Genomic DNA, 24,383 nt, shown 5'->3' with positions numbered 1-24,383 from the left:
TTTGATATTATCGAGAATAGCGGGAATTGGAGAGCGTTAAATATGATTAACGAGATAAGTGGGAAATACCAATTTTTCCCTTGGGAGCCTTTAGAAACCTTTATTAGACCTAGGGGTATTTTGGTCTTTTTACCCCTAGGATAGATATAAGCCATTTTAGGCTGTGAAAGAAGAGAGAAAACAGAGTAACTTGGAGAGCTTTCCCGTACCTTCATTCCTTCAGTTTCCTTTGAGATTTTTGAGCCATTCTTGAGGATTCAAGCTTGGGAAGTAAGCTTGGGAGTGTGTACCACCATTGAAGAGCATCATAAGCTGAACTTGAGGTAAGTTTCTAGCCATTAAATTCCTTGGTTTTCCCTGTTTTAGCTCTGGTTTTCAGTTGTGATTTCTAGGTTGAATACTTGGTTTTGTTGGGAGTTTTGGCTAGGGTTCTTATGGTTGTGATCCTTGGGATGTGTTAAGATGGTTTTTGGGTTCATTTGGCACCAAAAATGGGATTTGGAAGCATTGGAATCAGGTTAGAATCGAAGGAGTCGAAGAAGGAAGTTTCAGGGGAAAACTGGTCTGGGGGTAGCGCTACAGTGCCCACCCTAGGGCGCTATAACGCTACACAGGATGGTTTCTGGGCGGTTGGGGATTCTGAGTATAGCACCGGGGCGCTAGGGAGCAGCGCTGTAGTGCTACTCTGTTCCTCCAGAATCTCGTTTTGAGTATTTTTAAGAGTTTTTGGCTCGGGGTTTCAATCCTTAAGGTCCGAGATCGAATCTACTCACCGTGTGGGCATGTTTCGGGGTCCCGAGAGTGGGGTTTAGGTCAATACCCTTTCATTGTTGATTCTCATTAATGGAGGTTATATTGGTTGTGATTAGGTAACTGCTAAGGAACCAAAAGGTTGATCGTTCTCAGGAGTCGTTCTTATTATATTTCTCGCTCGAACCGGAGGTAAGAAAACTGCACCCCGTGTATATGACATGTATGATTGTTGTTAAGGCATGCTGGTTAATAAATGTGGACATTGATTGCATATTAAATGCTAGCGAATATTGTGTACTTGTATATGGCACTGACTAGTCAGAGACACTGACCTAAGAGTCAGAAACGGCATAGCGTCTTGAACGCAGGGCCGAATGAAGATTAGATCTAATCGATATCAGCGTTGAATGACTCTAAGGTATTAACGCTGGACCGACCCTAAGGTCGATGAAACTTATAAGCGCTTGACTAGTCTAAGACTAGTTACTCAGAGCCAGGGCCTAAGGCCTAGGTGATCGTCTGTCACATGGCTAGGGAACGATGTTCCAGGGTTATGACTCTAAGGTCATGCACCTATCCTGTTTAAGCTAGTGAAATGTTCAATTATCTGTTATGCCCGGTGACCCTATTGTCACATGGCTAAAGGGATGTTGTACCCACCTTCGTGACTTTTATGACTGTCACTTACCTGTTTTGGACTAAAAGTCTTTAATGATTATTATGATCATTGTTGATATTATATCATGCTATATTGTGTTTTCTTGCTGGGCCTTGGCTCATGGGTGCCGTGGTGCAGGTAAAGGGAAAGAGAAGCTCACCCAGCCTTGAGTGGAGAGCTTAGGTGGTGATGTGTACATATGCGGCCGTTTGACCACCACGGCCAAGGAGTTCTCAGAGGAACTAGGGGGTTTACCTTATTTTTGCCGCTTAGGTCGGCGGGTTTATAAATTTGAAACAATAATGACCATTTTGAGTTGTAAATAACTTGTAAATGTTTTGATGAGCTCATGAACAGTTTATATACTTAATAAAATATATCATTTCTTTTTTATTGGTTTTCCACCTTAGCTTGTTAATAACACTTAGAAACACGTTTTTAACCAAATGACTCGGGTAGCGAGTTAAATTTCCGGTTCACCGTAACTGTTCTGGGGTAGCCAGGGCGTTACAGTGTGAACCCTTATAGAAAACATAAATTATATATACATTTATATAATTTACTTTTATAAAGAATTTTTAACATTTTGAATAAATATACGATCCAAATGTTAATTTTTAAAAATAAAGAATCAAAACGAGTAATTGACCAAAATATAGTTTTCAAATAATTGATCTATCTATTCCTATTTTAACATTTTGTCAAAACTTGAGGTCCACAAGTTAATTTTAAAAATAAAGGTTCCAACAGGTAATCGATTAAAATACAAGATTCAAAATAGTGTAAATCCTTACAGAAAACAAAAATTACATAAATATATAATTTAATTTTTATAAGAAGTTTGAACCTTTTAAATAAATACATGGTTCAAATATTTATTTTTAAAAATAAAGGGTCAAAACGAGTAATCGACAAAAATACAGTGTTCAAATAATCAATCTATCAATTCCAATTTTTAACATTTTGACAAAACACGAAATCTAATTTTTAAAAATAAAGGCTTCAAACAGGTAATCGACCAAAATAAGTATTACACAAAACATAAATTTTCTTATACATAATGTAGATTTTTTATTTAAAAAATCATGCAAAGCGCGTAATAATAATAAATAAAAGCACATGTACAACAATCTTTTTCAACTTTATTTTAAGTACTTTAATTTGTCATGATTTTTAAAAAACCTACATAATGTTCGCTATACAATGAACACTATCATGAAAAAAAAATTACGATCAAGATGTCTTCACGTGTCCATATAAAGAACATGTTATACGAGTAGGACGAAAATGAATCACTACCCCACAATCTCCAAAAAAATATTTAAAAATATATATTTTTTAATAATTATAAAAGACTATACGAAGCAACGCAATTATGTTTTCTAGTATATTTATAAAGGAGAGCTATGTTTTCTGTATATCTCTTCTATATATAATAAGTGTGTAGATAACGGAATTGTTTTATTTAAACGGTTTTTTATTTTTTTAATGTTAACTTTAACAGAATATTCTTATATTTAACAGAATATTTGTATATTTAACTGTAGTTTGTAAACACTTAGACTTAATTAAAATAAAATAAATAATTAAAAAAAATTAAAAAATGATATTTTTGAGATATTTTACAATGATAATTATTTAAAAATAATAAATAATTAAACAAATTAAAATATGATATTTTTGAAATATTTTACATTATTTAAAAATGATAAAATCATACATTTTATAACTTATATAAAATTTAATTAAACTTAAACTTACTTATTAGAATAATATCATATTAAACCTATAATATAATCTAATCTCAATTAGCAACAATTTTTTTTTAAAAGCTAGCAAGAAACTTAAATTTAAAATCCACGTATAATATTTAATATTACATTAAACATATAATATATAATCTCTTATTGTCACTCTCAAATTCAAAACTAGAACAAACATAAATTTAAACAAAAATAAATAAATTATTTAATTAAAATAAGATATTTATTTGAAATTAAAATAAACAAACGTACACATTGCACATTATTTGTATCTGGTACATAAAAAAGAGCTTAAGGAGATGATGCGACACTCTAAAATATCTTCAAAGCACTTTTTCTATTTTATCCTTTAATCTAATTTTTTTAAGATATATATTATGTTTAAATATATATATATGTAATTAATTATATAATTAGGATATATATTAAGTTTAAATATATTTGTTTAACCACATAATCTTTGGCAAAACATAAATTTATTTATACATAATTTAAAACTTTTATGAAAAACTAGGCAAAATGTATAATATTAACTTTCAGCAATTTAATTATTCAAAATTTCTCATAAATTTGTTATTAGGGCCAAGATAGCCACACATGTCCATATAAAAAGTTAAGGCCAGGAAAACCTCACATGTCCATATAATCTCATGTATCGGTATGGATAATCTCCCAAAAGATTATTTAAGAACATGTATTTTTTATTCACTACAAAAGACTACACAAGTATAAAAGCCATATTTCTTTTGAATTCCCAATAATTAACCTTCGATTAAATAAGAAACTACTTTTCATCAAATCTAGCTGCAATAGAAGTAAAGCAATTGAAAATGTTGTTAACAAAACACAAGAGCTCCTAAATAATATTAGGATTGGGTCTTGACATGATCACCAAAATCAAAATATTTCCACAAAATCTCAATAAAGATCTTTTTAACATTTAAGGGCTACAATTTTCAAAACTTCCAAATAAAACAAAGCACATGATAAAGTAAAACTCCACAACAAACAGCAAGAGCCATGACGCTAACTAACTCTTCACAGGTCCTGAACACTCAAACCTACAAGGGAACAATGAAAAAAACTGTCAAAATGAACCAAACACAAAGATATTAAAACATAAATTGGGAATGGAAACAAATACTACTTGCATTCTCTAAATGGATGATGAATATACAAATATATATCCAAATCTTGGCAAGAATAACATATACATACAAATATATACCTATATGTAGGTAAGAATCATCAAATCATGGAAAAAAAAATCAAATCTTATTAAATAAGGTAGTAGCTAATAACAATTATAAGGACTTTAACACTTCAAACAGAGATATATTTATATGCGTGTATGTATACATCTATATCTATATATATATATAAAACTCATGAACACATGTACATCTTTTACACTAGTTGGAATGGAGTGTGAGAACAAAGTTCTTGATCCATATTAGTTTCCTTTTGCATTTTAAACAATTTCCGTTGGGTTTGAAGTAATAGGAAAAACCCACTCACAACTTCTCATAAACAATGCAAATTTCATATGAGAATCTTAATAATATTCTCTTTTTTTAAGTAAAAAAAGGTTAAAGATGGAGGATAGCATTTTCTTGTTGATGATGGTATAAGAGATATAAAGAATTGTATGGCTAAGATGGTGGTTCAGATGTCGCAGTGAACACAAACATGTTTAGAATTCTCTCTTTTAAAAATCTAAAGCTGATCATTGAAACAATCAGATCAATATCCAAAAATAACAAAATTATAATACCTGGGGGAAGGGATTGCTTCAACTTGTCAGCCTTCTCAGAATCAAAGACACAAAGTGTGTAGAGGTACTTTGAGCATCTGACCTTGAACTTGACCGCATCTTTGCTCCTCTTGATCTTCACTGAACGAGCATCCTTCCTTCTTGCAGTAAGAAGGAAATCTTTGATCTCATGGATTTGCTTAGGCTGTTCCAATCCAAATAAATTAAAATTAATGACTTCTTTGCTTGCACTCACACCACAGTTTATTTCAAAGGATATAATATAATATAATATAATTGGTTTCAACATCAACATCCATACGAAATGGTTTTTCTTTCCTTGTTAGATTCAAAATACATTTGTTTGTCTCATAACAATCAATATGGGACTAATTGTATCGCTTAAAACTGCTTAAAACACCTCCTTGCTCAGGAAATTGATTAAAACCCTTTATCTCATAATCAAACAACTCTGGGAAAAACAAACATAAGGAACTTCCCCAAAAATATAGCAATGGCAGGGTACACTAAGACAAACATCACAAAATACACTGAAAAAAATAGAAAGACTGATTCAATCAATAAATAAAAATTCACATAGTTGGTGTTTAGGGAAAAGCTATAATCATAAGAGCCAAAAACATAAACTTTCATGTTTAGATTGTTAAGGTAACGAAAAATTGGATAAAAAACGTTTAAGTTACAACAGCGATAAAAATCCACATATACTAACAGAAAAAGAAACTAAACCCTAAAACCCTAAGCTGGAAATTAAGTTACAAAGAAGATTAGAGAGACCTACCATGGTTGAGATCGAGGGACGGGCAGACTTGAGGAAGAGGAAGAGTATAGCGGCACTCGCACTCTCCGGCCACACATATAAAGGAAACCTAAATTAGGTTTCTTTTCCAGTGGCTGCTGGACTTCATGGGCCTATTAATTAATGGGCTTCATAGATTTTTTTTCTTAAAAATAACTATTTTTTAAAGATATACGAACGTATATTTACAAAAAAGGATTTTGTATACATACGGATATATTTAGACAACTTTACATAAATATGGATTTTTTATCAAATTATAAAAAAAAAAGTTAATACTTTTTTGGGCAATGTATTTTGTTCCATTATTTGTTTAGATCTTGTGTTTTGACAAACTATTTTTTAGACTCTGTGTTTTATAAAATGATTCAAATAGACCCCTAAACCAAATTTTGATGAAGACAAAATTGAATATAATAACACATTTGTTAGGCAAAATGATTTTGTTTTTGTTTTAAATTATTAGTTTGGTAAATTATTTGTAATTTTAGCTCAGAAAATTTTGACCAAGAACGATATTAGCGTTATATTCGAACCATTTTACAAAACAAATGGTCCAAAAAATCATTTGTCAAAATACAATGTCCAAATAGATAATTGGACAAAAGTATAACCCCTAACAAAAAAAAAATAGAAACAAGTTAAAAGTTTGGAGCCCAGACCTTTCCTCACCCTGGTTTCGCTTTCCAACAACGATTGTTCAAAGAGCTTTGGAAATCTCAGACTATTCTCATTGGTGTTTGGTTACCATGGGACTTTACCAATCTTTCAAAAAGAATGAAGCGGTCTTGAGTTTTATGGTGATGTTGGATTAGATCGTGGGGATGATGGACAACAAAGGTCGAAGGAACGATTGAGGCCGAATTCGATGTCAACATCAACATCAATCGATCTTCCTTTTGGCTAAGCTCATATGAAATGAATCCACTCTAGGAGTTGGTCTAAAAAACTTGTCATATTTTGATTCTAAGCTCAAGTATTGTCTCTGACATTGAAGATGAATATATGTTTCTTTTGCTCCAAGAAAAGAAAAGACACTATTATTTTAAATTAATTTTAGCATGCAAGTTCAGATATTGGCAAATAAATTGATACCCATGAAGTCAACAACAACCATTCGCTTCACAATTTCTCTTTATCACAACGGATGATACCATGAAGTCATCCACCATTTTCATTTGTTGTATGCTATCTCTTTTTTTTTTTTTTTTTGACTTCAAGAGAGCATGAATTTACCAAACAAACTTAGTTGATATCATTTTATATTTATTGGCATATATCATTTTCTAAAATAAATAAATGTTGCTTACAACACAAGACTAAATTAGCATCACATTAGTTAAAAAATCACTTTAGATTTTTAAATGAGAGAATTCCAAACATGTTTGTGTTCACCGTGACATCTGAACCACCATCTTAGCCATGCAAATTCTTCAATTCTTTATATCTCTTATTAATTTACTTTTAATTTTATTCATATTGGGGAAATTCACATGTATATAATTGTCTCTGTCTGCCAGAATGAGAACCATCATCAACAAGAAAATGCTATCCTCCATCTTTTACTTATTTTACTTTAAAAAAAAGATACTCATATGAAATTTGCTTTGTTTATGAGAAGTTGTGAATGGGTTTTCCTAATACTTCAAACCCAACGGAAATTGTTTAAAATGCAAAAGGAAACTAATATGGATCAAGAACTTTGTTCTCACACTCCATTTCAACTAGTGTAAAAGATGTGCGTGTCTTCATGAGTTTTACATATATTTGTTATTATAATATATATATATGGAAGATTTCTCAATGGTTATTACCCATAAATATATATATATGGAAGACTTCTCTTATTTGGAAAACTTTGTTTAAATTGAGAATATTGAAAATTTGGATTTTGGGGATTAGTAGAGGAAGTATTTTGAAAATTTTGATTGAATTGAGAATATTGAAAGTTTGAATTTTAAGGTTTGGTATGTGGAAAATATGATGAATTTTGAAAAACTTGAGAATATTGAAATTTGGATTTTTGAGGTTGGTATGTGGAGAATTTTGGGAATCCATTAGTAAGAAAAGAAAATTTGTGATAGACAATTTTGAAGAAGAGATAATAAATTGTATTTATAGAGAGAAAATTAAATAAGTTGATGAGTATTTATAGATGAAAATAATTTGTCTGAAAAAAAAAATGCAACGAAAAAAAATATAACTGTTATATGTAAATATATATGTACAATTAAAAAATAGAAAAGCATTGTTGCCTGTCCGAGACAGCGATGCTTTAATATTGTTGTTGCAATGGGGATCTCTAGTGGCAAGGCAACGTTGCTTGTAAGACTATAGTCAACAAACCACATGTTAAGCAACTGCATTATAATTGCTCTAATATGACTAATTGGTTAGAATATTGTTAGGGATTTATTTTTTTATATATATAGGGATTTATTTAAACAACTTTACATAAATGTGGATATTTTATAAAAGGGATAATTGCGGCGAAAATCATATGTAATTATATTTGTTGCACTTAAGTCCGTAAGCTATTTTTTTTATAGCAAAAGTCTCTGTCGTTAGTATTTTGGTGTGTAATTGGTTCCTGCCTATTAATTATATTAATTGTGCCACGTGTCCATTCCATATGGAACTAAAAAAAAATACTACACAGGGACTTAAATGCTACAAATATGATTATATAAGAATTTTTGCTGTACATATTTGTAATGTGCCACAATTCCTAATAAGGCTAAGTGTCTTGATTAGGGTGCTAGGATGACATTATTATAATATTGTGTGTTTATATATGAATTAATTGAATATTTATACGATTATAAGAATTACATGGGTTATATTATGATATGACTCATTATGCATGTTTAAATGTATTAAATGTGTGAAATAAGCCCACTTTTATTTAAATGGGCATATTTGTAATTTTGACCCGTTGAGGGTATAATTGTGATTATATGATTGAGACCACATTATTATGTGGATATATTTGAGATATTCGATAGGAGTCGGTCCTTTTGAGCAAGATAGCGACTTAGTCACAATGGGGGCTTTATACCCGGCTCGGGCTGAGCCAATGAGTATTTTGGTAATTTTGTGAGTTACCAGGACTCATTAGAGTATGAGTCGTATTTTGGTAAAAGTAGTGATATTTCGAGCTTAGCGGAATTACATAAGAATTGTGAGTAATGTGGGATTCAAGAGTCAAATGACGTTTTTGCCCTTGATGGGCTTTGAGAAGGTTTTAGGAGAGTGAAGGCATTATGGTCATTTGGACTATGGGTTGTCTTAATTAGCTGAAGCTTATGAGCTTATAATTAAAAAAAAAAACACACTCTATTTCTCTCTCGTTTTCTCTCTCACTAGGTGATTGAATTTATTTGAAGAACTCTTGATCCTTGAGTTTTGAGGGCAGTTGTAATGCTCTGAAATCCCTAATGCGGTTTAATGGCTGGATTAGTAGACCGGGAGGGTCATAATTATTTTATTATGCCATTAAATGATTATATGCATTTTTATGTGAATTATATTGTAATATGATGGTAAATGCATGCATGTGGGTCCACATTTGATTATAAGAGCATTTTGGTAATTTGGCCCATTGATGGCATATTTGTATAATTTGGTAGATGTTGTGATTTATGGATGAGATCTCATTATTATGTGGATATATTCGAGCTATTCGGCATGAGACGGTCTTAGGTTGCAAGTTAGCGGTTTTGTCATAACAGGGTAAATTATTGGGATATTGGATAATGATAATGTTTATTTGAGGATATATTGGGAGTTATTGAGATCAGGAGGAAATTCTGGGAGTTTTGACTATTTTGTCCCCGGGGGTGTTTTTGGGACCCCGAACATTATGGTTTATTTGAGGTTACTTAAGCTTGAAGTAGTCTGTCAGAAAGAAACTTGTGTTCAAACACCTTTCTCTTTCTCCCGTTAGTTCTTTTTACCGTTCGTTGCAATTTTGAAGAAAACTTGGGTTCTAGGAGTCGGAATCAAGCGAAGATCAAGGCATAGCGATCCCAGGAAATGTTAGAAGCTTCTTGACCGAATGATTTAGTGAGAAACAACCCAATCAAAGGAATCCAAGCTTTAAGTTTTGAGTTTTAGAGTTTCTAAGTTTGATTTGGATTTTGTCTGTTGATGAGTTTTTGATTTGTTTAAGTCTCGGGATTCGATGATTTTGGATCATTGGGATGTTTGGAAACTTTGATTTTTGGATTTGGAGATGTTTAAGTAGGTTTTTGGAAGGTTTAAAAGGTGAGAAATCAGAGTTATGGCAGGTTTCCCAGGTGGAGCCGCGGCCCTGTTCTTGGGCGCCGCAGCCCGAGCATGGTGCTGATGGCGGTGGGGTTGTGAGTTATGGGGGCCGCGGCATGATAACTCTACAAATTAGAGTTATTTTACCATATTTTATGTGCTAATTGTTGCTTAATTATTGAGTTTTTAATTGATTTATTAAGTTCTTAAGTAATTTTGAATTTATTAGTTTTATTTTAATTTTATATATTTTTGTGTGTTTTTATAGTTATATTATTGTAAAATGTTATAGTTTAATTATTTAAAATTAATATTGTTAAGTTAGGAGTAAAAAGATGCAATTTTGAGCTTAAATGTTTAAGTAAATTAAGTTTTAATTAATATTTTCATGGAACTTTTGTTGTATATTTTATTATTGAAAATATTTAGTTTTAATTTAATTTATGTTTGTTTTATAGGGAATTTGTTGTAATTTATTTGCTCTTGAAAAGCAATAAAAATGAAGATAAAGAGTGGCATTTTTGAGCTGAAAAAGAGGTGGAAAATGGCATTTTTGAAATATGTTCAGCCAAGCCCAAGCCTGGCCCAAGGCCCAAGCCCACGCCGAAAGCTTCCCACGCCTGGCACCCCCTGAAACTCCATTCAGCCCAGCCAACTCAAGTCACTTCCTCCTTCAACATTGCACTAATGCCTCCAACGCCAAGCATAAATGCCCAGCTCCTTCCCACGGCTCAGCATTTTAACGCCAGCTGTCCCAAGTGTCTTCAGCCTTCATCAAGTCATCACTGCCAGTAGCTAGTCACCCACGAAGCCGTACGGACCAGCTTCTCCTTCTCACCAGCTTTTGGGCCGCTTGCCACCAGCCAGGCCCAGCTTCTCCTCAGCCCACAAGCCCACGCATACCAGCCGCCTGCCACCAGCAGCCTAATGCTGCATTTTGTCATTTTTGAGCCTAAAATTGCCTAAGTGTACCATTTGTCCCCTATGCTCAAAATGCCACTTTTTACCCATTTTCTATACACTTTTTACCCCAAAATCATCATCACTCATACAATTTACCCCTATTTACCATATTATTATTAATTTAATCAATTTACTTAATTTAAATTGATTATTTTAATAATTTCATTTTGGCTATAAATAATTTACCATATTTTTTCTCCCATTTTCTCTCTACCATTCTCTCTTCCATTTGGGGTTTTCAAGAGCATTTTGCAAGTATGTATGTCATTTATTTTGTAATTTCTAGTCTAGTTATGTGCTTCTGATATTTTTCATAAGATTATTAAGATCATGATGAAGCAACTTGTAACTAGGTAATATTTATGTTGTATGTTGATTTCCCTTGTAATACAACAAAGTTTATGGATTTTTCTTCTTCATATATTTCTTTCATCTTAAATATCTTGTATTTTAGATTGTTAGAACATTTTACACTTTGTTCTTCATTAGTGCATAAACATAATATTCTTTGTGTAAGATGTGTCATTAAATTGTACACATCCATGCTTAGAACAAAAATATTATGTTTTGCCTTGTAAATAATGTTAATTGATTTACGTGTTATTTCATTAGATTGATTTACACTAAATGCTTTGAAATTATAATTTTGAAAAGTGAAGAAAAATCCTATCTTTTTATAAGAAATTTGTGCTTAAAACTATAAATCTTTTTGGAAAATGATAGTTTAAATTATTTTAACTATCACTAAAACTTGGGAATCAATATACTAATAAATATTATTAAACTTACATTTTGTGGATTCTAGTATCTTAATAATATTTTCTTTTAACACTTATTTTCAACTCATTATTGCTTTATTTTTATTCTCTTAAATAGCTTTATTTTTCAATCTTTTATTTTATGTTCATAATATTAAAACTCATCAATCTTTGGAACTAAGTTAGAATTTATTACTTTTGATTTAAAATAGTTTTCTCTTTTCAATTTTAGACAACTCCTTTGGGTTCGACATCCTTGCTTACACGATCACTATTCTATTTGAACGATTCGTGCGCTTGCGATTTATAAATTTTTAAACATACCCGTTTTGGGTCCATCAAGTTTTTGGCGCCGTTGCCGGGGAGTTGGAAGAAAAGAAACGAAATTTATCTCAGGGTTAGTAAATTCTTCTACTAGTTATTTTAATTTTTTTTCCACTTAAAAAAAAAACTAAAAAAATATATATATCTATAAAATCTAAAAAAAAAAAGATAAAAAGAAAATTTGGGACGGTTCTACCACCCTTAAAAAAAAAAATATACTTATATATTTATTGTCTTTTTTTTTAGTGACGGCACTTGTGCCTCCTATCTATCCTTTTAATTTTTATAGTCGATGACACTTGTGCCTCCTAGTTTTGTTATAATTTTGTTGTAATTTTATTTCTTTTATATCTTTGTTAGTTGACGGCACTTGTGCCTCCTAACATTTGTTGTAATTTTCTTTATTTATATTGTTGTAATTTTTATTTTATTTAATTTCCGCAAATTACTAGTTGATGGCAATTTTGCCTCCTAGCTAGTTGATGGCAATTTTGCATCCTAGTCTTCTATCTTATGTTTTAGTTGATGGCACTTGTGCCTCCTAATTTTTACCTTAATTTTGTTATGGTTGATGGCATGCTATGCCTCCCTACTCTTGCCTAAATTTTAGTCTTATTTAATTTTGCCTTATTTTTCTTTACCTTTTATCATATTATTCTATAATTGTGAAAAATACTTGAAAAAAAAAACATAAATCTTGTCCTTTCACCATAAGCAATTTTTGCTTAAAGGAAATTTGAACAAAATTCCCAATCCGCCTCTACTAATTAACCTCGGGGAGTTGTTAGTAGTGCGCGAGTAAGTGGAATCAAATAGGCCTGGGGACAAGTAAACCATAAGAACTATATTGTTGTGAAATCTCTAAAAATTCTAATTATGCTCTGTGGTTGCAGTTTTAACTGATCTTCCACATCAGAATATTGTTTGTTTGAGATTATCCTTGTTGCCTTGTTTGTGAAAATTGTATGCATCATTGGGAACGTAACTCTAAAAAACGATTAGTAAAAAGACGTTTATCTTTGATTGAAATTGAAAGTGTTAGTAAAAATTTGACCATCATGGAACCTATTGCTAATCCTGTTGATGAAAATGTTGTGCCTGAAAAAACTTTGCTTGAATATTTTGCACCTATTTCATCTAATGCTCCTTCATGCATTGTTTTACCTACTACTTCTGCTACTCATTTTGAGCTTAAACCTGCAATCATTCAATTATTGCCATCTTTTTATGGGTTAGATAAAGAGGATCCTTACATGCATGCCAAAGATTTCTTAGAAATTTGCTCAACATTTAAATTTCAAAATTTTTCTGATGAGTCGGTCAAACTAAGATTGTTCCCTTTTTCATTAAAAGACAAATCAAAAGCTTGGTTAAATTCCCTTCCCACGGGGTCTATAACTACATGGGATCAACTTTATAATAAATTCTTACTGAAATTTTTTCCTATGTCTAAAACTGATAGTCTAAGGAGAGAAATCTCCGAGTTTTTTCAAAAAGATAATGAAGAGTTTTATGAATGTTGGGAAAGATTTAAAGATTTATTATTAAAATGTCCTCATCATGGTTTTGAAAAATGGAGACTTGTAAAATATTTTTATGATGGTTTGACTCTCTCTAATCGTCAAATGATTCAATCTATGCATACTGGAAATTTTTTAAAATTCCAAGGACAAGAGGCGTGGGACGCCCTTGAAGATTTATCTGTCAATTCACAACAATGGAATTATTTTGATCCTAGGTCTAGGTCAACTAATTCACCAAAAAGAGAAGGAAGGTATGAAGTAAAAGAAGAAATAGACTTAAGAACATCTTTAGATAAATTAGCGAGAAAAGTAGAAGCTTTAGCCATAAGCCAAACTATAAACTCTCCAATACAACCAAGAAAAGATGTCTGTTCTATATGTTCTAGTCCATGCCATAATGCCCAATCCTGTCCTTCCTACCAAGAAGCCTTTTCTGAGGAGGTCAATGCTCTTCATTCTTATGGGAAACCAAATGATAGCCCATTTTCGTCCACCTACAATCCAAATTGGAGAAACCATCCGAACTTTTCATGGAGACAAAACCAACCCCAAATGAATCAAGGGAACCAATACAACACACAAAACCAAGCTCATGCCCCACAAAATCAACCATATCCGCAACAAAGAAAACCTTCCTTAGAAGATACTTTACAACAATTTATGCAATCCACCCAACAAATCCTACAAAATCAATCTCAATCTATTACCAAACTCAAGACACAAGTAGGACAACTCGCCACTGCTTTAGCTGATAGAGAAAAAGGAACATTCCCTAGTCAACCTATCCCTAATCCAAAAGGTCAATATGAGATAGGAAAGTCTAGTCATAATGGAGAAGTCAAATCAATTTCAACTCTTAGGTCTGGAAAGAACATTGTCAAACCCGATTACATACCCGAGGTTGAAAACGAAAAAGAAAAAGAAAAGAGTCAGCCTTCTAATTCTAATCTCAATGACTCATCAAACAAAGAAATTCCAATCCATCCTTTCATTCCAAAAGCCCCATTCCCACAAAGATTACTTCCAATTAAAAAAGGCGGCCAATATAATGACATCTTAGAAGTTTTTAAACAAGTTAGTATCAACATCCCTTTCTTAGATGCCATTAAACAAATTCCTGCCTACTCCAAATTTTTAAATGATCTTTGTACTGTTAAGAGAAACACTAATGTTCCTAAAAAGGCGTTTTTAACTGAACAAGCCAGTTCCATTATTCAATATAAGAGTCTTGTTAAATATAAAGATCTTGGGTGTCCCACAATTTCATGCATTATTGGTGATCATTTTATTAACAAAGCTTTACTTGATTTGGGTGCTAGTGTGAATTTATTCCCTTATTCTGTTTATAAGCAACTTGGTCTTCGTGAGCTAAAACCTACCTCTATAACTCTTCAATTAGCCGATCGTTCTGTGAAAATTCCTAGAGGCATTATAGAGGATGTTTTGATAAAAGTTGATAAATTTTATTTTCCTGTTGACTTCATTGTTCTTGATACTCAACCTGTGGAAAATATGCATGCTCAAATTCCTATCATTTTAGGTAGACCATTCTTAGCTACATCTAATGCAATCATAAATTGTCGTAATGGTGTTTTGAAATTATCTTTTGGAAATATGACTGTTGAATTGAATGTATTTAATGTAGTTAAATCTGTTGAGTGTGAAGAAGTACATGAAGTTAACATGATAGATAGTATTTGTGAAGATGATGGAAATGACTTACTTGATTTTTGTGAAAAATACTTTGGTATGAACTTGCATGTTGATGACTTTAATGATGATGTGAATACTTTGCTAGAGCCTATACCCTTACACGAAACCAAAGTTGAACCTTTTTCACCCTTAGATCATGTTCAATCAATTTCTGAGTCTCCAAAGTTAGACCTTAAACCTTTACCAGAAAATTTAAAATATGTTTTTCTAGGAGAATCTGAAACTTTACCTGTTATCATAGCATCTGCTTTAGATAAAGAACAATAAGATAAGTTGTTAGATGTCCTTAGAAAACATAAAGAAGCCATAGGTTGGACCATTGGAGACATTAAAGGAATTAGCCCATCCATATGCATGCATAGAATCCATCTAGAAGAGAATGCTAAAACCTCTCGGGAATGTCAAAGAAGGCTAAATCCAAATATGAAAGAAGTAGTGAGAGAAGAGGTTATAAAATTGTTAGACGTAGGTATCATTTACCCTATTTCTGATAGTCAATGGGTTAGTCCAGTTCAAGTTGTGCCTAAGAAGTCTGGGATCACAGTTGTTGAAAATGAGAAAAATGAATTAATCCCTACTAGAGTACAAACGGGGTGGAGAGTGTGCATAGATTATAGAAAGTTGAATAATGTTACTAGAAAAGACCATTTTCCATTACCTTTTATTGATCAAATGCTTGAACGATTAGCTGGCCATGCATATTATTGTTTTCTTGATGGGTATTCGGGGTATAACCAAATCCCGATCGCCCCAGAAGATCAAGAAAAGACTACTTTTACATGCCCTTTTGGAACTTTTGCATATCGTCGCATGCCCTTTGGATTATGCAATGCACCTGCGACTTTTCAAAGGTGTATGATTTCGATTTTTTCTGACATGGTTGAAAGATTTCTTGAAGTATTTATGGATGATTTTTCTGTGTTTGGTTCCTCTTTTGATGAATGTCTGCACCATCTTTCACTTGTTTTAATTCGTTGCAAAGAGAAGAACCTTGTGCTTAACTGGGAAAAATGTCATTTTATGGTTAAAAAATGAATTGTTTTAGGTCATGTAATCTCATCTGATGGAATAGAAGTTGATAAAGCTAAAGTTGATCTTATTTCAAAATTTCCCCCACCTAAAACTGTGTGTTGACTGCGTTTTTAGTCAATGACGTGAGAACGTCAAATACGACAAGCCTTCAAGAGAAATAAAAACGACACAGACGGTTTAAACAGGAAAAGTAAATAACACAAGAGATTTTATAGTGGTTCAGCCCCGATTGTTGGTAATAGCCTAATCCACTTAGAGTTGTGATTTATAGATCCGTACTCAAGATCAGATGGACTGAGCCAACTGAGTTTCTTCAGTACAGATTACAAAAATACAAGAATTCTCTCTTATTTCAGCACTTTCTCTCTCTAGAATACTCAGACCCAAATTTCTCTCTATAGAAAGAAGAAGCAGAAGAAGCCCCTCTCTAATCCCATAAGCTCTCTATTTATAGGCTTAGGGTCATACATACGGTATCCCTTAGAACCGGGATATTTTATTATATTTATTACATTTAAATTACAAAGAAACATTCAAAATTCAAAATGTAACAAACCCCCCATTTGTGGGAAGAATGAGAGATTCCCGCATATCTTGTTGAAGTTGTTTCTGGGAATCTTGACTTAGTCTCCTCTAGCTAGTTGATCCACCTCCTACTGACCACTCATGCAAGTGTTGGTCGGACGTGCATGGTGGTAGGACATGCATGGTGGTAGGACATGTTTTTGTGGGTCGAACGTGCATGGTGGTAGGACATGCACTTCTCTCCTCTAACATGGCACTCTCCTCTAGCATGCCATGTTTCTCCTTGAACCAATCTCCTTGGCTTCTCACCTCAGATAGGTCCGAGGCAACCTCCCTGGCATCTCACCCCGGATAGGTCCGAGGCAACCTCCTTGGCATCTCATCCTTGGGGTCTCCTAGGATCACCCTCTTGGGGTCTCCTAGGACCACATCCTCCTTGGGGTCTCTTAGGACCACTTTCTTGAGTTCTCCTCTGACCTCATTCTTGGGGTCTCCTAGGATCACTCTCTTGGGGTCTCCTAGGACCACATCCTCCTTGAGGTCTCCTAGGACCACTTTCTTGAGTTCTCCTCGATGCACCCTCCTTAGCTCTCCTAGGATGCACTCCCCTTAGCTCTCCTAGGATGCACTCTCCTTATCTCTCCTAGGATGCACTCTCCTTAGCCTCCTAGGATGCACTTTCCTTAGCTTTCCTCGGACCAAGGTGCACTTGGCTTGGTTATGACATCTTTCAGGCAGTCCAAATTCTTCGTCAGTCTACCGGGTCACTTTATCACAACTCTGAGGAATCAATGTATTTATTGACTATTTAATGTGTCTTTTACGGACCATGTACTGCCATTTGTCACCTTTATTGCCACGTTATTGATCTCCAATTTTTGGGTATAACACTGTGAAAGAAATTAGATCATTCTTAGGCCATGCCGGTTTTTATAGAAGATTTATAAAAGACTTTAGCAAAATTTCTCGGCCTTTATGTCATTTACTTGGAAAAGAAAATGCTTTTGTCTTTGATAATAATTGTCATGTTGCCTTTGAAAAATTAAAAAAATTGTTGACTACTACACCCATTATTCGACCTCCTGATTGGAAAATACCTTTTGAAATAATGTGTGATGCTTCTGATTATGCTATAGGTGCTGTCTTAGGACAAAGACTTGAAAAAATACCTCATGTAATTTACTATGCTAGCAAAACTTTAAATGATGCTCAATTAAATTATTCCACAACCGAAAAAGAATTGCTTGCTGTTGTTTTTGCATTGGAGAAATTTAGATCTTATTTGTTAGGATCTAAAATTATTGTTTATTCTGATCATGCTGCATTAAAATATCTCTTGTCGAAAAAAGATGCTAAGTCTCGTTTGATCCGTTGGATCTTGCTTTTACAAGAATTCGACTTAGAAATACGTGATAAAAAAGGATCTGAAAATGTTGTTGCTGATCATTTATCTAGACTAGTTGTTGAAACTATACATGATTCCACTCCTATCACTGAAACTTTTCCTGATGAATAATTAATGCATATTTCTTCATTGCCTTGGTATGCTGATATTGTTAATTATTTGGTCACTAAAGAAATACCATCTCATTGGTCTAAGCATGATAAATCTAAATTTTATTCTGAGGTGAAAAACTTTATTTGGGATGATCCTTACTTGTTTAAATACTGCCCTGATCAAATAATTAGAAGATGCATTCCAAACTGTGATCAATCTAAAATCATATCTTTTTGTCATGATCATGCATGTGGAAGACATTTTAGTGGTAAGAAAACAACAGCTAAAGTTTTACAATGTGGTTTTTATTGGCCTACTATCTTTCATGATACATATGTTTATTGTAAAGCTTGTGAACGTTGCCAAAAGTTAGGAAGTTTAACTAAAAGAAATATGATGCCTTTAAATCCTATTCTTATTATTGACATATTTGATGTTTGGGGCATTGATTTTATGAGACTATTTCCTAACTCTTTTGGTAATCTTTATATTCTTGTTGGAGTCGATTATGTATCTAAATGGGTTAAAGCTATTGCATGCCACACTAATGACCACAAAGTTGTGCTTCGGTTTTTAAAAGAAAATATATTTTCCCGTTTTGGTTCACCACGTGCTATCATTAGTGATAACGGTACGCACTTTTGTAATAGGCCATTTGAACATTTGATGAAACAATATGGCATTACACATAAAGTCTCAACACCATATCACCCACAAACTAGTGGTCAAGTTGAAGTGTCTAATAGGGAAGTTAAGCACATTTTAGAAAAAACTGTGAATCCAACTAGGAAAGATTGGTCCTTAAGACTCACTGATGCATTATGGGCGTATCGTACCGCGTACAAAACACCCATTGGCATGTCACCCTACAGACTTGTGTATGGGAAGGCGTGCCACTTACCTGTTGAGTTAGAACATAGAGCCTTTCAGGCAATTAAGCAGTTAAACTTTTCTTTAGACAAAGCAGGTGAGAAACGAAAGCTTCAACTAAATGAACTAGACGAAATTAGGAATGATGCATATAACAATTCAAAAAAGTATAAGGATCGTATGAAATTTTACCATGACAAAAATATTTTGAGAAAAGATTTTTCTCCAGGTCAGAAAGTCCTTTTATACAACTCTCGTTTGCATGTATTCTCGGAAAAGTTACGCTCTAGGTGGTCCGGTCCTTACATTGTTCGTATTGTTTTTCCACATGGAGCTATTGAAATTGAAAATCCTAAAAATGGTGATATATTTAAAGTTAATGGACAAAAATTAAAACCATTTTTAGAATTAAAAACTGATGAAGTGGATGAGATCCTCCTTAAGGACCCTGTTTACCATGCTCTTTGTGTAAAGCCCCAAATTCTCCGATGTATTTAACGGTGTGAACAGTAGGCCGGGAGGGCCATACTTGCTTAATTGTATTATTAATTGATTAAATGCATGTATATGTTGATTATATTATGATATGATGTGAAATGCATGCATGTGAGTCCATACTTCTTTATACAGGGGTGTGATGGTAATTTGGCCCGTTGAGGGTAAATTGATTATTTGTTCGCATGTCGGTGATATAATTTGAGACCACATTATGATGTGGGTTTGGTCGAGCCATTTGGTATGAGACGATCAAAGAAATGTTAAACGTCGGTTTGGTCATAACAGGCTTAAGCTCGGGGCTCGGGGTGAGTCTCGGGGTGTTTTAATGATTAGAATGTTACCGGGCATTAAAGGGTAACGGGATGTGAAATATTGGAGTTTGAGAATATTGAGATTAGCGGGAAAAGGGAAGCGTTTATTATGATTAACGGTGTAGGTGGAAAATGTCAAAATTGCCCTTAAGTTGGTTTTAGAGCCTTAAATGACCTAGGGGCATTTAGGTCATTTGGCTAGGATATATGTGGTTTTAGAAGGCTGTGGAAACTGTTCAAAACAGAGCAAAAACAGAGTGTCTTCTTCACCTTCCCGTACATCATTTCCTCTCTATCATTCTTTGAGGTTTTTGGTCCCAAGTTGAGGTGGCAAGTTAGGGAATTAAAGCTTAGAGGTTGTGGTCTTAGTTCATCATCTTAAGAGGGTTCAAAACCAGTTGGAGGTAAGGAATTGTCTTTGAATTTCAGGTTATACCCTGTTTTCGTTTTGAGTTTTCAATTCTAGATTTTAGTGTGGAAAGTTGGAATTAAGGGGAGTTTATGTGATGTCTTGCTTGGGTTTTGATGAGGGGAAGTTTTGGGTAATGTATAGAGGTTTAAATGGGTGTTTGGAAGAGGTTTAAAGTTGGTTTGAGAGGCTGGTTTGAGAGAAAAACGCACAGGGGAGAAAATCTGGTTTGTGCGTGGGCTAGTTGCTGAACTGGGGCTGGGTGCCGCGGCACGGCTTTTTGGGGCCGCGACCCATAGGCCAAATTTTGTTAAAAGTGGTTTTTAGCTTAGGGATTCAAACCATAGGCCTCGGGGTTGAACCTAGTACCCGGTTGGGTAGTACTTGAGGTCTCGGGGGCTGGGATTTGGTTTGGGAACCCTCAATTATCATTTTTATTGATGAGTCCTATATTTTGGTTATGACCAGGTGACCGTCGAGGAATTTAAAAGTCAATCGTTCTCAGGGTTGTTCTTTTATTCGTTCTTGCTCGAACCAGAGGTAAGAAAACTGCACCCCAAGTGTGACATGCATGGATATTCCTGAGGCATGTTGAATGTGAGAATATGGACATGGATTGTATATGGAATGCTTAGCATATGCTGCTCATTTGTGCATGGCACTGACTTATTAGTCAAGTTTGGCAAGGGTGCTAGTATCACTATGAAGCTGTGACTTATTAGTCAGGTTCGGCAGTGGTATTGGGCATTGATCACGATGAGCTGACTTATTAGTCAGGACGGCCTTGGCGTGTGTCACGCAAGCCAGTAAGATTGGATCTAATCGATTATTAGCATTGAATGACTCAAAGAGCATTAATGCCAGACCGACCCCGAGGGTCGATGAATGAAATAAGCGCTTGGAGGCTAGTGGCTTACTCAGCAGCCACTCTCCCATTTGAATTAGTGACATGCATGGCAGTCACTCAGTGCGGTTTACCAGAACCCGTTGAAGACTAGTGGCTTACCCATCAGCCACTCTTCCACTGAATTAGTGACTCACTTGTCAGTCACTCAGTGTGGTTTATCAGGACCTCATGTGGTGTTCACTCATTTGTTTGAAAGCTTTATGCTCAGTGTGATTATAATGATAATCATTTGATAATGTTTACATTAAGTGTTATGTTTTCTTGCTGGGCCTTGGCTCATGGGTGCTATGTGGTGCAGGTAAAGGAAAAGAAAAGCTCACCTAGCCTTGAGTGGAGAGCTGATGTGGTGGCGTGTACATATGCAGCCGCTTGACCACCACGGTCAAGGTGTTCTTAGAGGAACTAGGGGGTTTACCCTATTTTTGCCGCTTAGGTCGGCGGGTTTGTAACTTTACAACGGTAGAGACCATTTGTACTGAGAACAGCTTGTAAACATTTTGTTTAGCTCTGCAGAGCAGTTGAAATAAAATCTCCATTTCCTTTTTATTGGTTTTATACCTTAACCTGTTAATTACACTTAGAGCACGTGTTTTACCAAAGGGCTCAGGCAATGAGTCAAATTTCCGGTCCACCGTTCACCGTAACTGTTCTGGGGTAGCCAGGGCGTTACACTTTGATTCCTGTGTGATCTTGATAACTTGTGTTTTATTTGTATTGTTGTTTTATGTGTGATTTAATTTTTGTTAGTTGTATCTTGTTCTCTCTTCACGATGCACAATATCGAGGTACGACCATTCTAAACTTTACACTCTTGTCAATTTTAATTTATATTTTGACACATTGAGGACAATGCTTAAATTAAGTTTGGGGGTATCGAGTTTTATTGTGTTTTATTTATGTTTGTTTGAAAAAAAAAATTATATGTTGTTGTTTTGTTAATTTTTTTTAATTTGTTCATTTTCATAAAAATTCAAAAAAATATATATTTAAAAAAAAATGGTGATATTTTTCATTTTCAATGATAAAAATTCTGATTGAGTTTGAAATTAATTCTCTTAAAAATATGAATAATTTTTAAGCTTTGTTTTTAATTATAGGGTCAATTTTGCTTGTAACAAAAATTACATTTTTCATAAACACTTTTATTTCCTATAAGTTTAAGTGAAAAATAATTTTAATGAAAACCTATTTTCTAAAAGCAAAATTGACAATTTAATTAATTACATAAGCTTAACTTTTATTCATAATAATTTCTGAGATTTATTTTCATTGTGCAATTTTTGAGAAAACCATTTTTATATCACCAATAAAAAAAAAATATTATGTATATTTTAGTTTTTCTTTTGCTTGAGGACTAGCAAAACTTTAAGTTTGGGGGTGTGATAACTCTACAAATTAGAGTTTGTTGACGCTGTTTTTCGTCAAACAGTGAAAGAAGAGCACATAAACAATAACTGATAACGGCCAATTGAAATAAAACAATACAGACACACGATTTTTACGTAGTTCAACAGTTAAATCTGCCTAGTCCACGAGTCTTTGTTATTAAACTCAAGATTATCTCTAGGAATTCTTCAGGAATGAATTCTCCAGAGTTTTCTCTCAAGGATCAGAATTTCGGTCATTTACAATGGTGCATGGCCTCTCTATTTATAGAGAAGATCGAAGAATACTATCCCACATATTTTGGGTAGTTACTCTTTTTGTATAAATAAAATAAATGGCTTTAAATGCCTATAATCAGATATAAAAGGAAACGTCCCCTGAAGATCAGGAGACGTATAACTGACCAAATAATATCCCACGATTCTAGGGGATTTACAATAATAAATGAGGATTACATCTCGTATTTATAACACTTGTAGATATTCAAGGTGGTTAAAGCGTATCTCTAAGGCTTTAGCTTCCCAAGTTTCCCGTCATCTATCGAGCTAGAAACATCTCCCGAGGCCACACGGCTTTCGAGATCATATGTGTGTCGAGCTCGGGACCCCTAATCCGAGGCCATCCCTGAAGATGAGAGCGTTCCCGGAGCTATCTTTCGAGATCATGAATATTTCGAGGTCACCATACTCGAGGTCGTCTATGTCCTGTAGGCTCGACATTCGATCCTGGAGCATGTTTCCAACCTTATGAGTCCACTTATTTGCGAATCCAACTTTCGAGGTCATATTTAACATAGCTCGAAATCTGGGTGTAACATCTTGCCCCCTCAAAAGTATTTGTTCGAATCCTAAGAGAAGGAAACTTTTGAACTACTTTCTTTGAGAACTGTACCGCCACGCTTTTGAAAATGGACACGCGTCAGCTGGGTATTGCTCATTTTTGGTACTTGAGTACCTTGGAAACATGCCCACGATCATCCATCTGCCACCTTTTCGGCGCCATCTTGTCATTGACTCCCATCCGTCCGATCTAGCAAGGATTTCATCCAACGCCTCGGATTAATCCCCCTTTTTCCATCTATATATACGAGACCCCATTCCTCTTCTTCATTTTTACCTTCGTTTACCAAAAGCAAGAAAAGAAGAAAAAAGAAACCAGAGACCTCCTCATAAAATTTCTATTATGTGCATGTTTTCTCGGCCAAAGAAACAAAGAAATCCTGGTCTGTTCGAGTCCGTGAGTTCTTATTTGCAACCTCTTCTTCAATCGACAATCTCTCTGCAATCGCCATTATTGTGTAAGTATGCAATCTTTGTTTCCCATTTTGTCAGTTTTTATTCAAACTGTTCTTGCTGTGTATGTGTATATACTAGTTTACATCCTTAACACAATATGATAGGAGGTTTTGATCCAATAGGCTCTTGTGCTTTTTGGACTTCCATACTTGATTTTCATTACTGGCTTATACCCAGTTTTCATACTTGAGTGAGGTTCCAATTTTCTGGGTTTTGAAATTTTTAGGCGACGTTTCTTGTACACCAATTTTCGGGTAAAAAACATGGGCCTTGATAAATGCACGAAACCCAAGGCTGCCTTTCCTGGTTAACCGCCACTTTCTTTTCCCTTGATTTTCGGGATTTTCAAAAAATTATC

The 24,383-nt window shown here is 34.0% G+C and overlaps 1 protein-coding gene and 1 non-coding gene across 2 annotated transcripts; both read right to left on the bottom strand.

The window, feature by feature from the left end:
- Window positions 1–4,028: 4,028 nt before the first annotated feature.
- On the bottom strand, window positions 4,029–5,887 carry LOC133790470 (large ribosomal subunit protein eL38z/eL38y). The gene is made up of 3 exons (XM_062228123.1): window positions 5,730–5,887; window positions 4,949–5,132; window positions 4,029–4,235 (listed from the first exon to the last, which is right to left on the bottom strand). The coding sequence occupies exons 1-3, from the start codon at window positions 5,730–5,732 to the stop codon at window positions 4,213–4,215; spliced, it is 210 nt and encodes a 69-aa protein (XP_062084107.1). The 5' UTR covers window positions 5,733–5,887; the 3' UTR covers window positions 4,029–4,212.
- A 7,631-nt stretch (window positions 5,888–13,518) lies between these two features.
- LOC133792993 (small nucleolar RNA R71) lies at window positions 13,519–13,625 on the bottom strand. Its single transcript, XR_009874459.1, has one exon. It is a non-coding gene; the product is annotated as a small nucleolar RNA R71 (small nucleolar RNA).
- Between the last annotated feature and the right edge of the window lie 10,758 nt (window positions 13,626–24,383).

Source organism: Humulus lupulus, chromosome 7 (assembly GCF_963169125.1).
Source record: "Humulus lupulus chromosome 7, drHumLupu1.1, whole genome shotgun sequence".
Taxonomy (NCBI): Eukaryota; Viridiplantae; Streptophyta; class Magnoliopsida; order Rosales; family Cannabaceae; genus Humulus; species Humulus lupulus.
The sequence above is the reverse complement of the archived record's forward strand: the minus strand, read 5'-3'. Positions and strand labels throughout refer to the sequence as shown.